The sequence below is a fragment of the Spermophilus citellus genome (genome assembly GCF_964194105.1).
Source record: "Spermophilus citellus genome assembly, chromosome: 12".
Taxonomy (NCBI): Eukaryota; Metazoa; Chordata; class Mammalia; order Rodentia; family Sciuridae; genus Spermophilus; species Spermophilus citellus.
In genome coordinates this window covers 11402386-11416567 of record NC_138198.1, presented here as the reverse complement: position 1 = coordinate 11416567, position 14182 = coordinate 11402386, and the positions used below count along the sequence as shown (strand labels likewise).

Here is a 14182-nt window from a genome sequence, read left to right as displayed (position 1 = left end):
TTGGAATTCTTGCACATCTGTGAAGCCAAAATAAAATTATAAAACAGATCAAACTCCTAAATCTTAACATTTAGATTAACAATTTAAAATTGGTATAAAGATTAATATTTTGCTGGCATAAAATTGCCTTTTACAATACAAATGTGGAACTGAGGGCTCCCTGTATTTTTTGTTTGTTTGTTTTTGTGATGATCCACCTTTCCATCACTTTAGCTTACACACATGTGGTGACATCATCTGGCCTTTACTTGGGCAAAAGCATCAGCCTTATGTTCTTCTCGGATTATCTCTCAGTAGTGGTGGTCGTCCCCACATGCCTGTTCAGTCGCACAAGCTAAGGCAGACATGAACTCTGAAGTCATCTGGCAACACTCACCCATACCTGCATGCTTTCAGGGGCCAGCAACCCTCAGGTCCTTGGCCAGATCCAGCCCACAGCCTGTCCTTGTAAATAGGGTTATTGGATCCGTGGCCATTGTCTAGGGCTTCTTATGTGCTACAACAGCACAGTTGACTATTTGTAAGAAAGGCCCACAAAACCTACAATGTTTCCTTCCTGGTCCTTTACAGAAAAAAGTTTTCTGACCTCTGACTTCTACCATATCTGTCTGTTGTTGATCTATGTATTTGAAGATTATCATAGAAAAATTAAAATAAGAATTAACTTTAAAATTTTCATGGAAAACTTTGATACTTCCAGGAATATGTCTGTGGACATTTTTTCCCCCAACATTACCAGTTGAGAGCAGAGTTATAATAAAGTAGATGTTCACTGGGATTTGCTTGTTCTCACACTACTTACACCTCGTATGATATCACACTATAGATTTTACCAGTTCACACTGAGGAAGGCCTGAGCGAGACAGGGAGAAAGACGTCTACAGGCAGCACTGCAGTGTCTCCTGCAGCTGCACCTGGGGGTGAGCAGAGGGCAGCCAGAGTGCTAATAAAGCTCTTTGCCAGAACCAAAAACAGCTGTTCTGAGGATGGAATATTGTCTACAAATGTATCACACCCCCTGGAGAAAAAGGTAAGCGGATATAACGTGATATTATTTCCTCTCCGAGTCGTGTTTTCTAGATTGGCAGATTGGTCTCATAGGACCTCTACTCTGTTGTGCACCATGCCCTTGAAAACTACGAGCTGCCCTGAAAACATGAGTGGCCAAACGTGGCCCAGCAAGTCTCCATTTCCATCACATTACATTGACACATCATCAGCCTGATTAGCACATTCACCAGGCGCCAGCTGATTTCCCGGAAGGAGGAAAAGTACCTGGGAGCAGATAACAGCAGCAGAGATGACAGCAGCCCTTGGGCAGGGACCTCAGAGTTTTTGCTCCATGAGGGAAATCAATCCTCCTAACTCTTTTTAAAAAGAAAGCTAATGATTTGGGCTGTAGGATAATGACCATCGTAAGACTGTTATTAGCTGAATAGTCATTATATTTTTTCAAGAAGGCTAAGTCAAGGCCATAGATTTAGATTAACTTGTTTGACTCATTTATTATTCAGTTTCCTCAGCATGAAGCTATTTGGGCCGCAGGGTTATCCTGTGTGTTATTGTCGCCTGTATTTCCTGCCCCGGTATAGCCAAACTATTGAGTATAGAAACCCAGTGCCCAGTACAATGCTTTGTATATAATAAGTGCTCAAATATTTATTCGATGAGTTCATGTGGCCTGTGTAGTCAGGCAAAAGTAATATGTTCATGGAAGGAACATTTAAACCCTCTGTCCATAGTGACAAAAGTGATTTCAAGGTCATTTCTTTTGTTGTGCTGCTAATTTGAGTTTATGCCTTTTTTTTCCAGCCTCCATAAATTTTAGAAGAATAAAAATTTGTCTGAGTATGTTATTATTTTTCTCTGGTAATTTTTTGTTTAGTTTACTGAGTCTAATTTAGCATATTCCTACTTCCTAAAAAAAATCCTCTGCCTGTTTTTCATGGGAAGCCTCAAGAAAGATGAGTAAGACTATCGAAGCTCTTTCCAAATGAAGGAGAAAAAAACGTGAATAAGTGAAAGGTGTTAAAAACGACATGTGCCTTTGCTTGGGATCTGATTTTATTTTTCTTTGCAAAAGTAAGACTGTAGACATTACTTCATTCTGGACAAAATGCCTGCCCAATCCACCAGCTCTCTGACATTCTCTTTCTCTTGACTGTGTGGGAAATTCCAGGAAAAAGCCAAGATTTCAGGGTCCAGACCCTCCTGTGTGCAGTTGAAAGCCAACTTTTCTTCCCTCTTGATGGCTCAAAATGAGCAATTCTATTTAGACTGCTCCCACAGTATGCAACTAGGAATTACGTACAAGGAAATGGTAAATTAAAAGGCATTTAGGAATGGTTATGATTAAGTGTGTTCCCCACAAAGAGAAAATGCAAAGTAGAGAAAGCTTCTTGTTTCTAGACTTGGAAACTTGATTAATTCTGGGGTGATACCCATACCTACAACAAGGGGCTGGAATGCAGGGCAAATGTGTTCATGTTTTCCATTGGAAGGCTGCTGGTGAGCCAGGGCTGTGTCCCACACAGTGCTGCTGTGTTTTTAAGTCTTTGTCAGTTAGTTCTTTACTTTTGTGATTCGTATCTACTGACTCTTGCCTGCATTCCTCACCCTGCACATACGCAGCACATGCAGAAGTACTCATGGCCTCTTTCGGATCACTGTGATGCTGAAGGCATGTATGTGCCACTTGTTACTGCTTGTGGAATTTTGTCTGGGACTTGACATTCATAATTCTCATGTGAATATAAAATACTGAAGTTAACCCGAGATTATCTGGAGCAGTACAGCTTGGTGTCCAGTCCACTGGTTCTATGTGTACTGAAGTAGAAGGTGAACTGGTCATCTGCATCGTTGATCAGACCTTCCAGGGAGACTTGGGATGACAAGCCTGGTGCCTTGTCTTCCTGTAGGAATGCCCCCAGCCAGAATGTCCCCAGTCTGCAAGGAAAGCCTCCCCACATGTAATAGTGCTTGTGTTCTTACTTCAGTAGGTGGCGCTCTTTTACCTAGTTCGCCCGAAGCTCTCCAAGGTCATTCTCTCCTGGGCCTCCTGGGCCTGAGGCCCTACCCCATTTCAGGGAAGGAAACCCAAAGCCCTGCCGCTCCTGTGGCCTGCCCTGGCACATCGCCCTGGTTAGGCAGTGCTGGTGCTCACCAACCCAGGGCCTTACTGTCTCCTTTGTTCTGGTGCCAGTTACAACCTTTGAGCAATAGTGGAGGAAAACTAATGAAAGACAGTCACACCATGGGTATTCAGGAGGGTGGCACTAAGCTCATAAAACCAGAATGTGTAGACTTGGCATATGCAAAGTAGTGACACCAAGAAAGCTGGGATTTGCTGAAAGACCTAAGCACTGGAGAAGCAGGCCAAGAGGGGAAGGGCAGCCAAAATGGGGAGCTTTCCCTCCTTTTTATGCATATATTACACAATGTGTGGATAATACATACTTTGAAGGGAAATAATATATACATTGTATGTGGTATTTCTATATATACTTATAAATACTTTCCTATACATATTGTTAAGCATCTTTAATTTGTGATACAAAGTTGTTACAAAATAATCTTTAACATATGGAATAGTTTGGGGAAACTGAAAGAAGGGATTGTGGCTGGCGAAAGAAAAGGTCTTGGGGTAGGAAGTGAGGAGGGCTGTGTTAGAGCTGAGGAAAGAACCTGATATGCTAAATGAAAGCATGCATCGATTTGACGTTCCCACAGGCTTCCTGCTGTTCGTGTAACTATGGTGGAAAGGTTTAAAAGGTACATGGATGCTTTTAATAGGAGGGATTTATGTGCCTGTTTTAATTTTCAGTGAAAACAATAGCTCTTTAAATATAAGTTCTGAGGGCTGGGGATGTGGCTCAAGCGGTAGCGCGCTCGCCTGGCATGCGTGCGGCCCGGGTTCGATCCTCAGCACCACATACCAACAAAGATGTTGTGTCCGCCGAGAACTAAAAAATAAATATTAAAAATTCTCTCTCTCTCTCTCTCTCTCTCTCTCTCTCTCTCTCTCTCTCTCTCTCCCCTCTCTCACTCTCTCTTTAAAAAATATATATATATATAAGTTCTGAGATGCTCAGTATGCAAAGACACTCTGAAGAAGCAGGGTGGCGTCTGTGTGGTGTGGCTCTTCGTCCAAGTGCAGAGGACTTGACTTTCCATATGGCTCCTGTTTAGTGTACTGGTTGTGATGGGCATGACTGAAAGAAGTGGGTAAAAAGGACTTTGTTTTGATTTTTCTTCTTTCAGTGTTTCTTTTGTGAAAACTATTTTCTCAAATAATTAGCAGAGTTGTTGTGAAGTTCAGGATGCAGAGTCCCGACCTCTCCGTTGCATTCTCCCTCTCCCCTCTTTACTGGAAGGTGGGATCCTCATGACTATTCAGAGGATCGTGTCTAGTAGTTGAAAAAAAAATAGTTAAAGTAATTGTTTTAATACCTTTTAGTTATGATGTTTATAGCTTTTTCTGTTTTTTTTGGGGGGGCGGGGGTGGGGTAGGGGTGGTTGAGGATTGAATCCAGGGTGCTTTACCATTGAGTTCCATCCCCAGTCCTTTTTATTTTTTATTTGAGACATGCTTTTGCTAATTGCTGAAGCAGGCTTCATGATACTTATTTTCAAAGTTAATTTTTTTTCTTCTTCCTGTGCTCCATTGGTTTTTCTACTGTTTGTTTATTATTTTTTAATTGGTGCTTTATAGATATACATAAAGATGCCAGAATTAAATTTTAAACTGCCTCTTGTGATTTGAAAATCAGCATATTTCAAATCCTATTGTTGGAAACAACACAATCATCTTTAAGGAAATTTTCAGTCCCATTTTGGAGATGAAAATGTATAATTGAGTCTTGTAGCAGCTGCTATTGTGATTATAAGAACAGTATCTCTGGGGCTGAGGTTGTGGCTTATAGGGGTAGAGCGCTTGCCTAGCATGTGTGAGGCCCTGGGTTTGATCCTCAGCACCACATAAAAATAAAAAATAATAATAAAATAAAGGTATTGTGTCCAAGTACAACTAAAAAATAAATACTAAAAAAAGAACAATATCTCCTGTGAAAGATCTGCCTTGCTGGTGAGACAATTGAAGTGAGTTTTTCCCCTCTGAATACATTGCAGATTGAGAAAGTGGTATAGGGGTGTTAAGGAACTCTGATCACTGTTGGAGGACTTCAGAAGCCCACCTTTGCAGAATCTGTCCAGAAGGGAAGGTGAGCTGGAGGCTGCTGGCGCCTGCAGTTAGGGAGTGTCCCTTCCTGTCATCCCCCTCTTGTTAGCCTTACTAATGAATCCAGGCCTGGCTGTGCAGTCATCCAGGGGTGTGATGATCTTCAGGCTTTTGCAGAGGAAAAACTCTCAGTTTTTCAAGTGTGGCATGTTCTCTTTGTTTTGCAGCTGGTGTAGCAAAGCAATCTAGTGCAAGTGGGTTGAATCAAAAAAAGAAAATGAGGGCATTCACTGTTTTATCGAGGATGGCTCATTTAAAGTAAACACCATTTAAATAGTCTCCAAATGGTCCATTCTATGTGAAGTCACACAGGATGCCCCCTCTGGGCTGTCATTCTCCTTTAAATGGATCGCTCTGTGTGCACTGTGTTTAATGCCATTCAACCTTAAACCCCATATGTGGGCCCCTTCAGGTCACGGGTTTTGGTGCACATGTGGCAGCCATACCTCCAAATATCCCTTGCCTCTGCTTCCAGAAAGTCAGCCAGAGCGCCCGGGAAAGGCAGCTGTGAAGATGAGAGCTTGCAGATGATGCGAGTGACGACAACAGTGACGATGATGAGGATGGCGCTGGGTCTGAGTACTGTGCCCAGTGGTTTCTATTCGTATTACCTGACTGAATCCTCCAGAACCCTATGAGACAAAGGCTGTGATCATTCCCCTGTAATACACTGCGACACTGGTGCCTACTGAGATCGAGCAGTGTGCCCACACTTTGCTTGTGGAGCCCTGGCATCTGGAGCGGGAATTAACCCATGGACACGCACCAGAATAGACTCCCATCAGTCCCCTTTGTCTGTCACAAACAGCAGCCTATCCAGAAATGATTTCTCTTTGTCTTTGGAATGAGAGCTCTGTTTTCTGAGGCAGTATTTACACCTTGTCATTCATGTTTTTTGTAGTTATATAAGGGACAAGGTAGGTGTTTCCTGTGGCAGCGAACAGTCTTCATGCAAGACGGGCCGAGTGGAGACATCCACGGACACACAACTCGGAAGATACTCTATTACCAAGCAACCCTGGAAATGTCCTCGAAGTAGTGAGCTAACGAAAACAGTTGCTAGTGTGTGGAAGGGTTCTGTGATGTCACCACCGGCTCTAGCTTTCACCTAAGATCTGGACAAGAAGCTCAGGGCTAGACTCTTCTTCCTGAGAAACATCTCGGGTCAACCACAGTCCTTGGGAATTGGGTTCCTGGCTGGTTCCTAGTGGCCCAGTCTGCTGATCTGCCCCTGTTTGTCAGTCACTTGGTAGCTCCCAAAAAGGTTTCGTTTTAAAAGCTTGCACTATGAAGCAGTTTGTTCCAAATGAGCCCCGCTAGAAAAGGGACTTAGGAATCTAAGAAAGTAAAAAGCTGTGGGCTGTATAGAGGGGCATCCTCTTTAACATGCAGAATCTTTCTTTCCATTATTTAATTTTGCAGCCACATTTGAGGGGGGAGTGATGCGAGTGACGACAATAGTTCTAAAGCGTTCTCGTCAGACTCAGTTCAGGTTCTGTTATCACTGTGGCTACCTCACTCCCCAATTCTGGGTTATTTCAGATATTGGCAATTTTTTTGTGGCTCATCTCATTCTTCCTCTTACTACATCCCTTCATGGCTCCTAGTACCCTCCCTGTGTTACCTCGAAGGTACACACGCTTTCTGACAGTGGTGCTGGGATGTGATGTCACTAGGAGCTCTGGATTTTTGGTGCCCTTGTGCAAGGATCTCGTGATTACCTCCTATTTCCTTAGCAGTGATTTCTTTTGGAAGCAGTTTCAGTTCAGTTCTTGTGGTTTCCACAAGTCCCACCTTGCCTAGGCCTTAGATGGTACCAAGAAAATCGGATCAAAACTTCAGCACAGAACATAGAAACCATTGTGCTCAGCGCTTGCTTCGTTCCTAAGAGGGTTTCCCGATGGAGCAGCGCCTGCACCTTCTCTGTGGCCGGCCCTTCCTTCCAGCTGTATTTCATCATTTTGATGGTATTTCAGAGTCAAAGATGCTGCTGTTTTTCTGATAAGTTTACCTTTTGATCAATTGATTAGTTGGTTTTGTTCAGAATTATTTTACGTTAAAAATGCAGTATTTAGAGTTAAACAATTCTCTGGGTTTCTCACACTCACTCCCTGTGTTCACCTGCTCTGGTTTCTCGTCAGCGTTCACCGTGTCCCACCGGTGAAAATTTAGTTCTTTCTCCTCCCTGCTTCCTTCCCCACATCCTGTCTTCCCAATGTGACTCAAGTCACAGCATTGATTAAGTCAACATTCTTTGTATTTTATTTTTGTCATTGAGAGCTGAGTCTCATAATGAAATTATGATTACATTATGATTTCTGTATGTGTGGATTTTTCTTGGAGTCAATAGTGGTATTTTGTTTGCCACCCCCCCCCCCATTTTCTTTGTTTTGTCAAGCCTAGACTCTTTTTTTTTTTTTTTGAGAGAGAGAGAGAATTTTTTAATATTTATTTTTTAGTTTTCGGTGGACACAACATCTTTGTTTATATGTGGTGCTGAGGATCTGAGGATCGAACCCGGGCCGCACGGATGCCAGGCGAGCGCACTACCGCTTGAGCCACATCCCCAGCCCCAAGCCTAGACTCTTTGAAAGCCATTCAGAACTCCTTTTAAGGTGATCACCCACATCTCCTTTTCTCCCTGGTTTCCTTCTGAAGCAGTCTCCTGGGGTTCCTTGGCTGCCTGGCAGGCATGGTGTCCCCTCTACTGGCTGCCCATCTCTGTCCTTCTGCAGGCGACCTCTGTTTCTCTCCTGCACTGGCTCCTTTGTCTTCTTTAATGGCTTACTACCTCTGTTCGAAGCACTCTTTATATAGTCTAGTCCCTTCCAGAGATGTGGTGCGTAGGAGGTGAGTTTTTGAGACTCTGCATGTCTGAAAATGTCCTTATGATATGTATACGCTCCTCCCCTGTGCGGCACCCCTTTCTCTTTCTGGAAGCTTGTGGGATCTTATCTTCATTCCCAAGCTTCTAAATTCTATAATGATGTATCTTAATGTGGGGTCAAGGGACCTAGTGCTTTGGGTGCTTTGAGTCCTTTAAGTCTGGAAATCCGTGTTCTCTCCAGGTTGGGGCAGTGCTTCTGGATTCCTTAAACTGGCAGCTTCCCCTTCTGTCCCTCCGTCACCTCCTTCTGGAACTCCTGCTGCCTGGACGTGGGCCTCTGGAACTCATCCCCACCGCCCCTCATCTCTTTTGTCTTTACTTTTTTTATTCAGTTTTTGCTCTGCTTTCTGGTGGATTTCCTTGCCTTTATGATTTCATCCCATTCCTTTCATTGAATTTTCCTTCCAATGTATTTTTCATTTCATTGCTGCAGAATGCCCTTTTCTGATACTCTACTGCATTTGTGTCAAGACTGCAGTAAATTCCCTCGATTCTGGGTGTTTGTGTGTGGGATGTTGTGTGAGTTTCCTTCTCCGTGAGTGGTTGCTGTCCTCCAGGTTGCTTGTTTGGTCTATTTTGGTCTCTCTTGCATGAGTGGCTTTCTAAAGGTGCCTGGAGGTCCTTGGTTTGTCTCTGTGCATCAGGAAGAGGGAAGCACCAAGTGCCCACGGAGATCTTGCCAGCTGCGAGCCTCACCACCGGCTTGTCACGGAGTCCTCCGGTGTTCCTGTCATTGGGCTCTGCCCGTGGTGGAGTAGCTTTCTTCAGTCTCCTGCCTGGAGGGTGAAAGCTCGGCCCCTGGCATACTGGGAGATGGCTGGTGCTCTCAGGGTCCTGCACGCACATCCCGTTCACTTTCTTCACCTGTGCCATTTCTTCCCCTCTTCCCACACCCCTGTGGCACAGAGAGCCCTGTCTTCTGTTTGGAAAACGTCCTTTGCCAGGTTGGTGGGATGGGCACAGCCCAGGTGTGCAGAATGGAGAGGCTGTCACGGCTCTCATCACTGCTCAGGTTAACCTTTCTCCACCCAGCAGCCTTTTGGGCTTCTGGAGGGTGAAACTGGGTGCGTCTTCTCTTTCTCCCCCACCGACTTAGGGTGTGGTTCTGCCATCACTTGTCTCTGCCGTCTGCGTTCTAGCTTCAAGTGTTTGCAGCTGTCTCCTAGATTAGTCTCCCTGTTCTCATGGTTTATGACTTAAAAAAAAAAAAAAAAAAAAACAACTCCTTTCACTGTTCTTTCAAAAGGGGCTTGGGAGGAAGTGAAGATGGCCTTATGCATTCAAGCTTCCATTTTTTTATCTGGACACCTCACCATTGCTGCTGATTTATCCAGCCTCGAAGGGTTTGACTTTTTAAGATTCAACCTGGACCCACAGTTAACACTCAAAAATAATTTAGAAAAATAATGACTGGCCAGAGCTCTCTGATTAAGAAATGTGTTCGTTCAGAATATTTAACCCGGGCCTTCTTTCCTCCTCTTTCATTTCTACTCCACCTCCTACCTGCTCTCTTGGCTTTGTGCAAACTGAAGTTCTCCATGGAGCATCAGGAGGCATCAGGTTGCAGGGAGTGAGGGGCCAACAGAGGCCGACACTGAGGTAGACGTGGAGCAGCTACCAGGCCAGCTCCATGCCGTGCTCTCCCAAGACTTCTGTGACTGTTACCCTCTTCCCACTGACTGGGGCTGGAGATAATGGTTCTCTCTAAGGCTGTGGAAGGATGTAAATCATGGGTTGGCTTTAGAATCGTTGGACTTGATTGTCTCTTTAACAAAGGGCATGCTTCCGCTTCTTGGTCAGCTGAGAAAAAGGGATCTCAATAATGGCTACCCTGGCTCTAGAAGCAGGGTGAAACTCACGCAGGCTAAGAGAATGACTGCCTCTGTGCTGGGTTCCCAGCAGCCCTGGGCATGCCCTCTGTGCCCCTCTCTCAGGTGTCTCCTCCAGGGCTTCCAGGCTTGGATTACACCAGAAATCATACGTGTTCTTAGGCCTTTGCTTCCTACATAAAATTCTGTTGTTCATTAGAGAAATTCCATAACATATTTCTTTGAATTTAAGTTGGCAGAGTTTGAAAGGTAATAAAGACCCTTCCTGTGTTCAGAATCAGTAGATGAAGGAGCCAACCATATGGAGATCAAAATCTAACTGGATGGGGAAATTCACGCCATTTGGAATCAGAGTGTCACCCCACTGACCACACACAGGACTACTCCCTCGGCTCAGCTCTTGGAAAATGTCATGTTAGGGCCAGTGTGGGCATGTCAATATTTCAACCCAGAATTTGACATCTTATCTGCTTACTCACCAAATTGGACAATCACAGGCTGTTCCATGAGTGTGTAACCCTATAACATTTAAAGCAGCGAAAATAGCTCTTGTACATGGGCTGACAGAGAGGTGTTACTCCAGTGGAAGTTCCCCTCGTGGAAACATGAGGAATGGAGGAACGGGCTTCATGATATAAGGTGATATTAGCATCAGTTTAGAGCGCGTGCATCAGCAATGCTGTGCTAAATCATGCAGATTTCAGAGTCATGTCATTTTCCCATCTAAGGCAAATGCAGTGGTAGTTAACAGTCACTTGTCCCTTTGATCAAAGCTTCCCTAAGGTTTGAACTACATAGAGAGGGCACCCTCACCTGGGGTTGAGACCCCTCTTGGGAACTAGTTGGGTGTCATGGATCTGGGAAGTCTCTACTCCTGTTTTTCATCTGCTCATCAAGCAGTGGGAGGATCATCTGAATGGAATGGCAGGATAAGGGCTAAGCCATGAACTTCTGTAGCTAATGTATTTCAGTATTAGGACTGAAACCCAGGAGTTCCCCTTCCTCTGTGTCATGCATTTTCTATGGTGTGCATTTTAGCTCGACTTTTTTTATTTAGGAAGAATCATTTATTATTTTTTTTAATATTTTTATTGGTTGTTGACGGACCTTTATTTTATTTATTTATATGTGGTGCTGAGAATCGAACCCAGTGCCTCACACATGCCAGGCAAGTGCGCTACCACTGAGCCACTACCCCAGCCCCAAGGAAGAATCATTTAGTTTCAGGACAGAAACGATCATTCATTCCTTCAGGAGATATCAGCTGTGCTTTCGAAGGAGTGAGACGTGTTCTTGTCTCCTCAGGCGTGTGTTGTGAGTGACCACCTCACACCTCATTTTGCTCAGCCTCACTGTGAGGCTTCAGAATGACAGCTGGAAGAGCCCAGACCTCCTTGCCTGCCTTGAAACATCCCCTCTCTGCTTTCCCAGAGACCCGGGGTCTGCTGGGGTGACCTGCCCTGGGCTCTTCTTGTATCTCAAGAAATAGAGGAGGGCCCGGAGCCTTCCACAGCTCACTGTGCTGCTTCCTTCTTCACAGGGTGCTCAAGCTGGCATTACTACGTAACCATGCCAATGCCCGCTGCCACCCTCACGATAGCGGTGGGATGCTGGACAGAAATGAAGCTGGAGAAGGATCTGGTGACAGAACGACCCTTCTCATCTTCGGAGGCCAACTTCAGGTTTGTGTTTGGGAACTTGCTGAAAAACAAACCCTGGAGGGAGCAGGATGATGCGTTCCTTCCAGGCTCTGGGAAAGTGAGTCATCCCTGCCGAGAACCTCACCCAAAATAGGATTCAGACAGCAGGGAGAGGCCTGCTGGGAAGGAAGGAGAGAGGCAGAAGTGTGGGCGTGCTGTTGTGCAGGGAGAGCGAGAGGAGTGAGTGTGCAGTCCTCTGAGTGCAGTAGAAATATTTGTATGTGTGAAGGGAGGAACCCTCAGGCCAACCCCACCTCTTCCTGCACCTTTCAACTGGTTTTTAGTGCTTGTCTGCTCAAAAACACGACTTACTAATGAGACGGAGCTCGCCTACTGGATCACTTTGTAAGCCACTTGCCTTTCTGTGCGGTGGCTGCCATGGATGGCCTCCTCAGTGGAGCTTATTGGCCTCTTAGAAGTGCAGGAAGCTGTCCCGAAGCCAGTGGGCTAAGGGAATCTGATGGGGTCGGGGCCTTGCTCACCTCGGTACTTATTTTCTGTGTGGAATAGGTCAGAAAATCACTGTGCTGTTTCTACACATTGGGGCGGGCCGTTGGCTTTCCCCTGTGGCCTCCCCGGGTGCCCACCTGATTCTAGCTCTGGAACCAACAGGGGTCTGCACAGGATGGGTACAGACTTGTGCTTCATGCTCCATTCCCAGCCTGCTACTTGTTGCTCGACTGAACCATTTTTCTTTCTGGCAGAGAGCTACCAGGTCAGTTTCTCGGTGGTGAACATCCGAGCAGTGGTCCAGCTGGTTCGGTCCTCCTCGAGGACAGTCAGGGCGACTCCTGGCACACATTCCTCGTAGGGTTTCTCTTGCAGGCTGTGCTTTCTTGCCATGGTGACTGCAGGGGTTGGTCTTTTAGGAGATGAAGCCACGTGTTCTGTCTTCTGACACACATGTCTTATTGCCTGTGTTTTGCTTTTTTGGCAGAAGGGAGCAATTTCCACTTGTTGGTCAGTAAGTTATATGCCTATTTTGAAGTGTTTCCTGAGCTGTGTAGAATATTCTTGCTTATTAGATTTCACTTATGTCTGCTTGAGGGAAGAAGAGAATTGTGTACAGCAGGGACAAAACCCCCCTCATGTGGGAGCATTTAATTGCCTGTGAGACCCTATAGTGCCCTCCTCCCCTGCACTGGGGCCATAGAGGAGGCTTCATTTTGCAGCTATGGGCAAGCCTAAATTTCTGAGTGAGGAGAACAGGTGTCCTAGAGTGTCAGTGGATCCACAGTGGAGTTGGTATGAGCAGGAAATAAACTTTCTTTCTTTCTTTTTTTTTTTTTTTAGAGAGAGAGAGAGAGAGAGAGAGAGAGAGAGAGAGAGAGAGAATTTTAATATTTATTTTTTAATTTTCGGCAGACATAACATCTTTGTTTGTATGTGGTGCTGAGGATTGAACCCAGGCCACACGCATGCCAGGCGAGTGTGGTACTGCTTGATCCACATCCCCAGCCCAGGAAATAAACTTTCTTATGTTGAGTTGCTGAAATGCTGGGATGGGTTGTTATTGTAGCATGTCTTAGCCTATCCTGAATCGATACAGAAGCCATTGGTGGTTTAAAGTCAGAGAAAGTCTTGATCTAAATATTGTCTCATTCAGTCCTGAGGATAAACCTGTAAGATAGATTGACTTTGATAAATGAGGACACTGAGGCTGAGACAGTAACTCATTTATGTTCTTATACCTGTTTAGTCAACAGTACCTAGATTCACACCCAGGCTTGACTCTCTGCAGAGGTGATTTATAATTTTACCTGGAGACTTAAAAAAATATCCAGAATATATAAAAATATCAGAATCCACATTCACCTGGATTCTGAGTAATGACCTTACAGGAGAGTCCTTGCCATGATCAAGCCATTGTTACTGACTGGAATGTGTCATCTTAGGACAGAAAAGACAAGTGGGGAGCCTAGGAGCTGGAAGGAGCCATTCACACTGGTTGAATTTGAATGTGGGCAGAGCCACTCTTCTGCAGAATGCAGACTTGGTGCATGAGTTCCCAAAATCTTCACTGGGAAGGAGCCGTGAAGGCTTCACCTAAAGCCTCAGGGTTCCATGATAAGGAGGTGCATTGTTGAAAAATGTGTGAAAGATTTAGAGAAGGCAAAGAAAGAAATTTGCTATTTTGACTTTCTAGCCATGTTCCCAGGAGACCTGGGGCCAGGAGTGGGTAGTAGCCATTCCCTATGTGTGCTCTCTTTCCTGCCCAGAAACAACTACAATGACCTCTCACAGGTCTGGCACCCGTCATTCTTAAAGACAGAGATGGCCAGACCAAAGGGGTTCTAGGAAGAGATGATGCTTAAAATTCCTGTTGGGTTGGAGAATGGGATAAATACTATTCCTCTCTTGTCCTTCTACATTTAAAACCAGTTGAGGAATGAGAGAAGGAGATTAAAATAAAGGTTTTGTCATTGACAAGAGCTGAGCCGAGGGAGTGCCCCTGTGTGTGGTCAGTGGGGTGATACTCTGATCCAAATGGCGTGAATTTCCCCACCTAGTTGCCGACCCACTAGATTGC

The 14182-nt window shown here is 45.1% G+C and overlaps 1 protein-coding gene across 8 annotated transcripts in view; it reads left to right on the top strand.

The window, feature by feature from the left end:
* The window catches only part of AOPEP (aminopeptidase O (putative)), a gene marked incomplete at its 5' end in the record, with an annotated part of 271341 nt that overhangs the window by 14921 nt on the left and 242238 nt on the right, over nucleotides 1–14182 (top strand). For all 8 annotated transcript variants that reach the window (XR_014018176.1, XR_014018177.1, XM_081262546.1 and 5 more), the window contains one exon: nucleotides 11493–11634. Coding sequence is in view for 6 of the 8 variants with exons in the window: in XM_081262546.1 (XP_081118672.1) it covers nucleotides 11493–11634 (142 nt within the window). The remainder of the gene's footprint in view (nucleotides 1–11492; nucleotides 11635–14182) is intronic.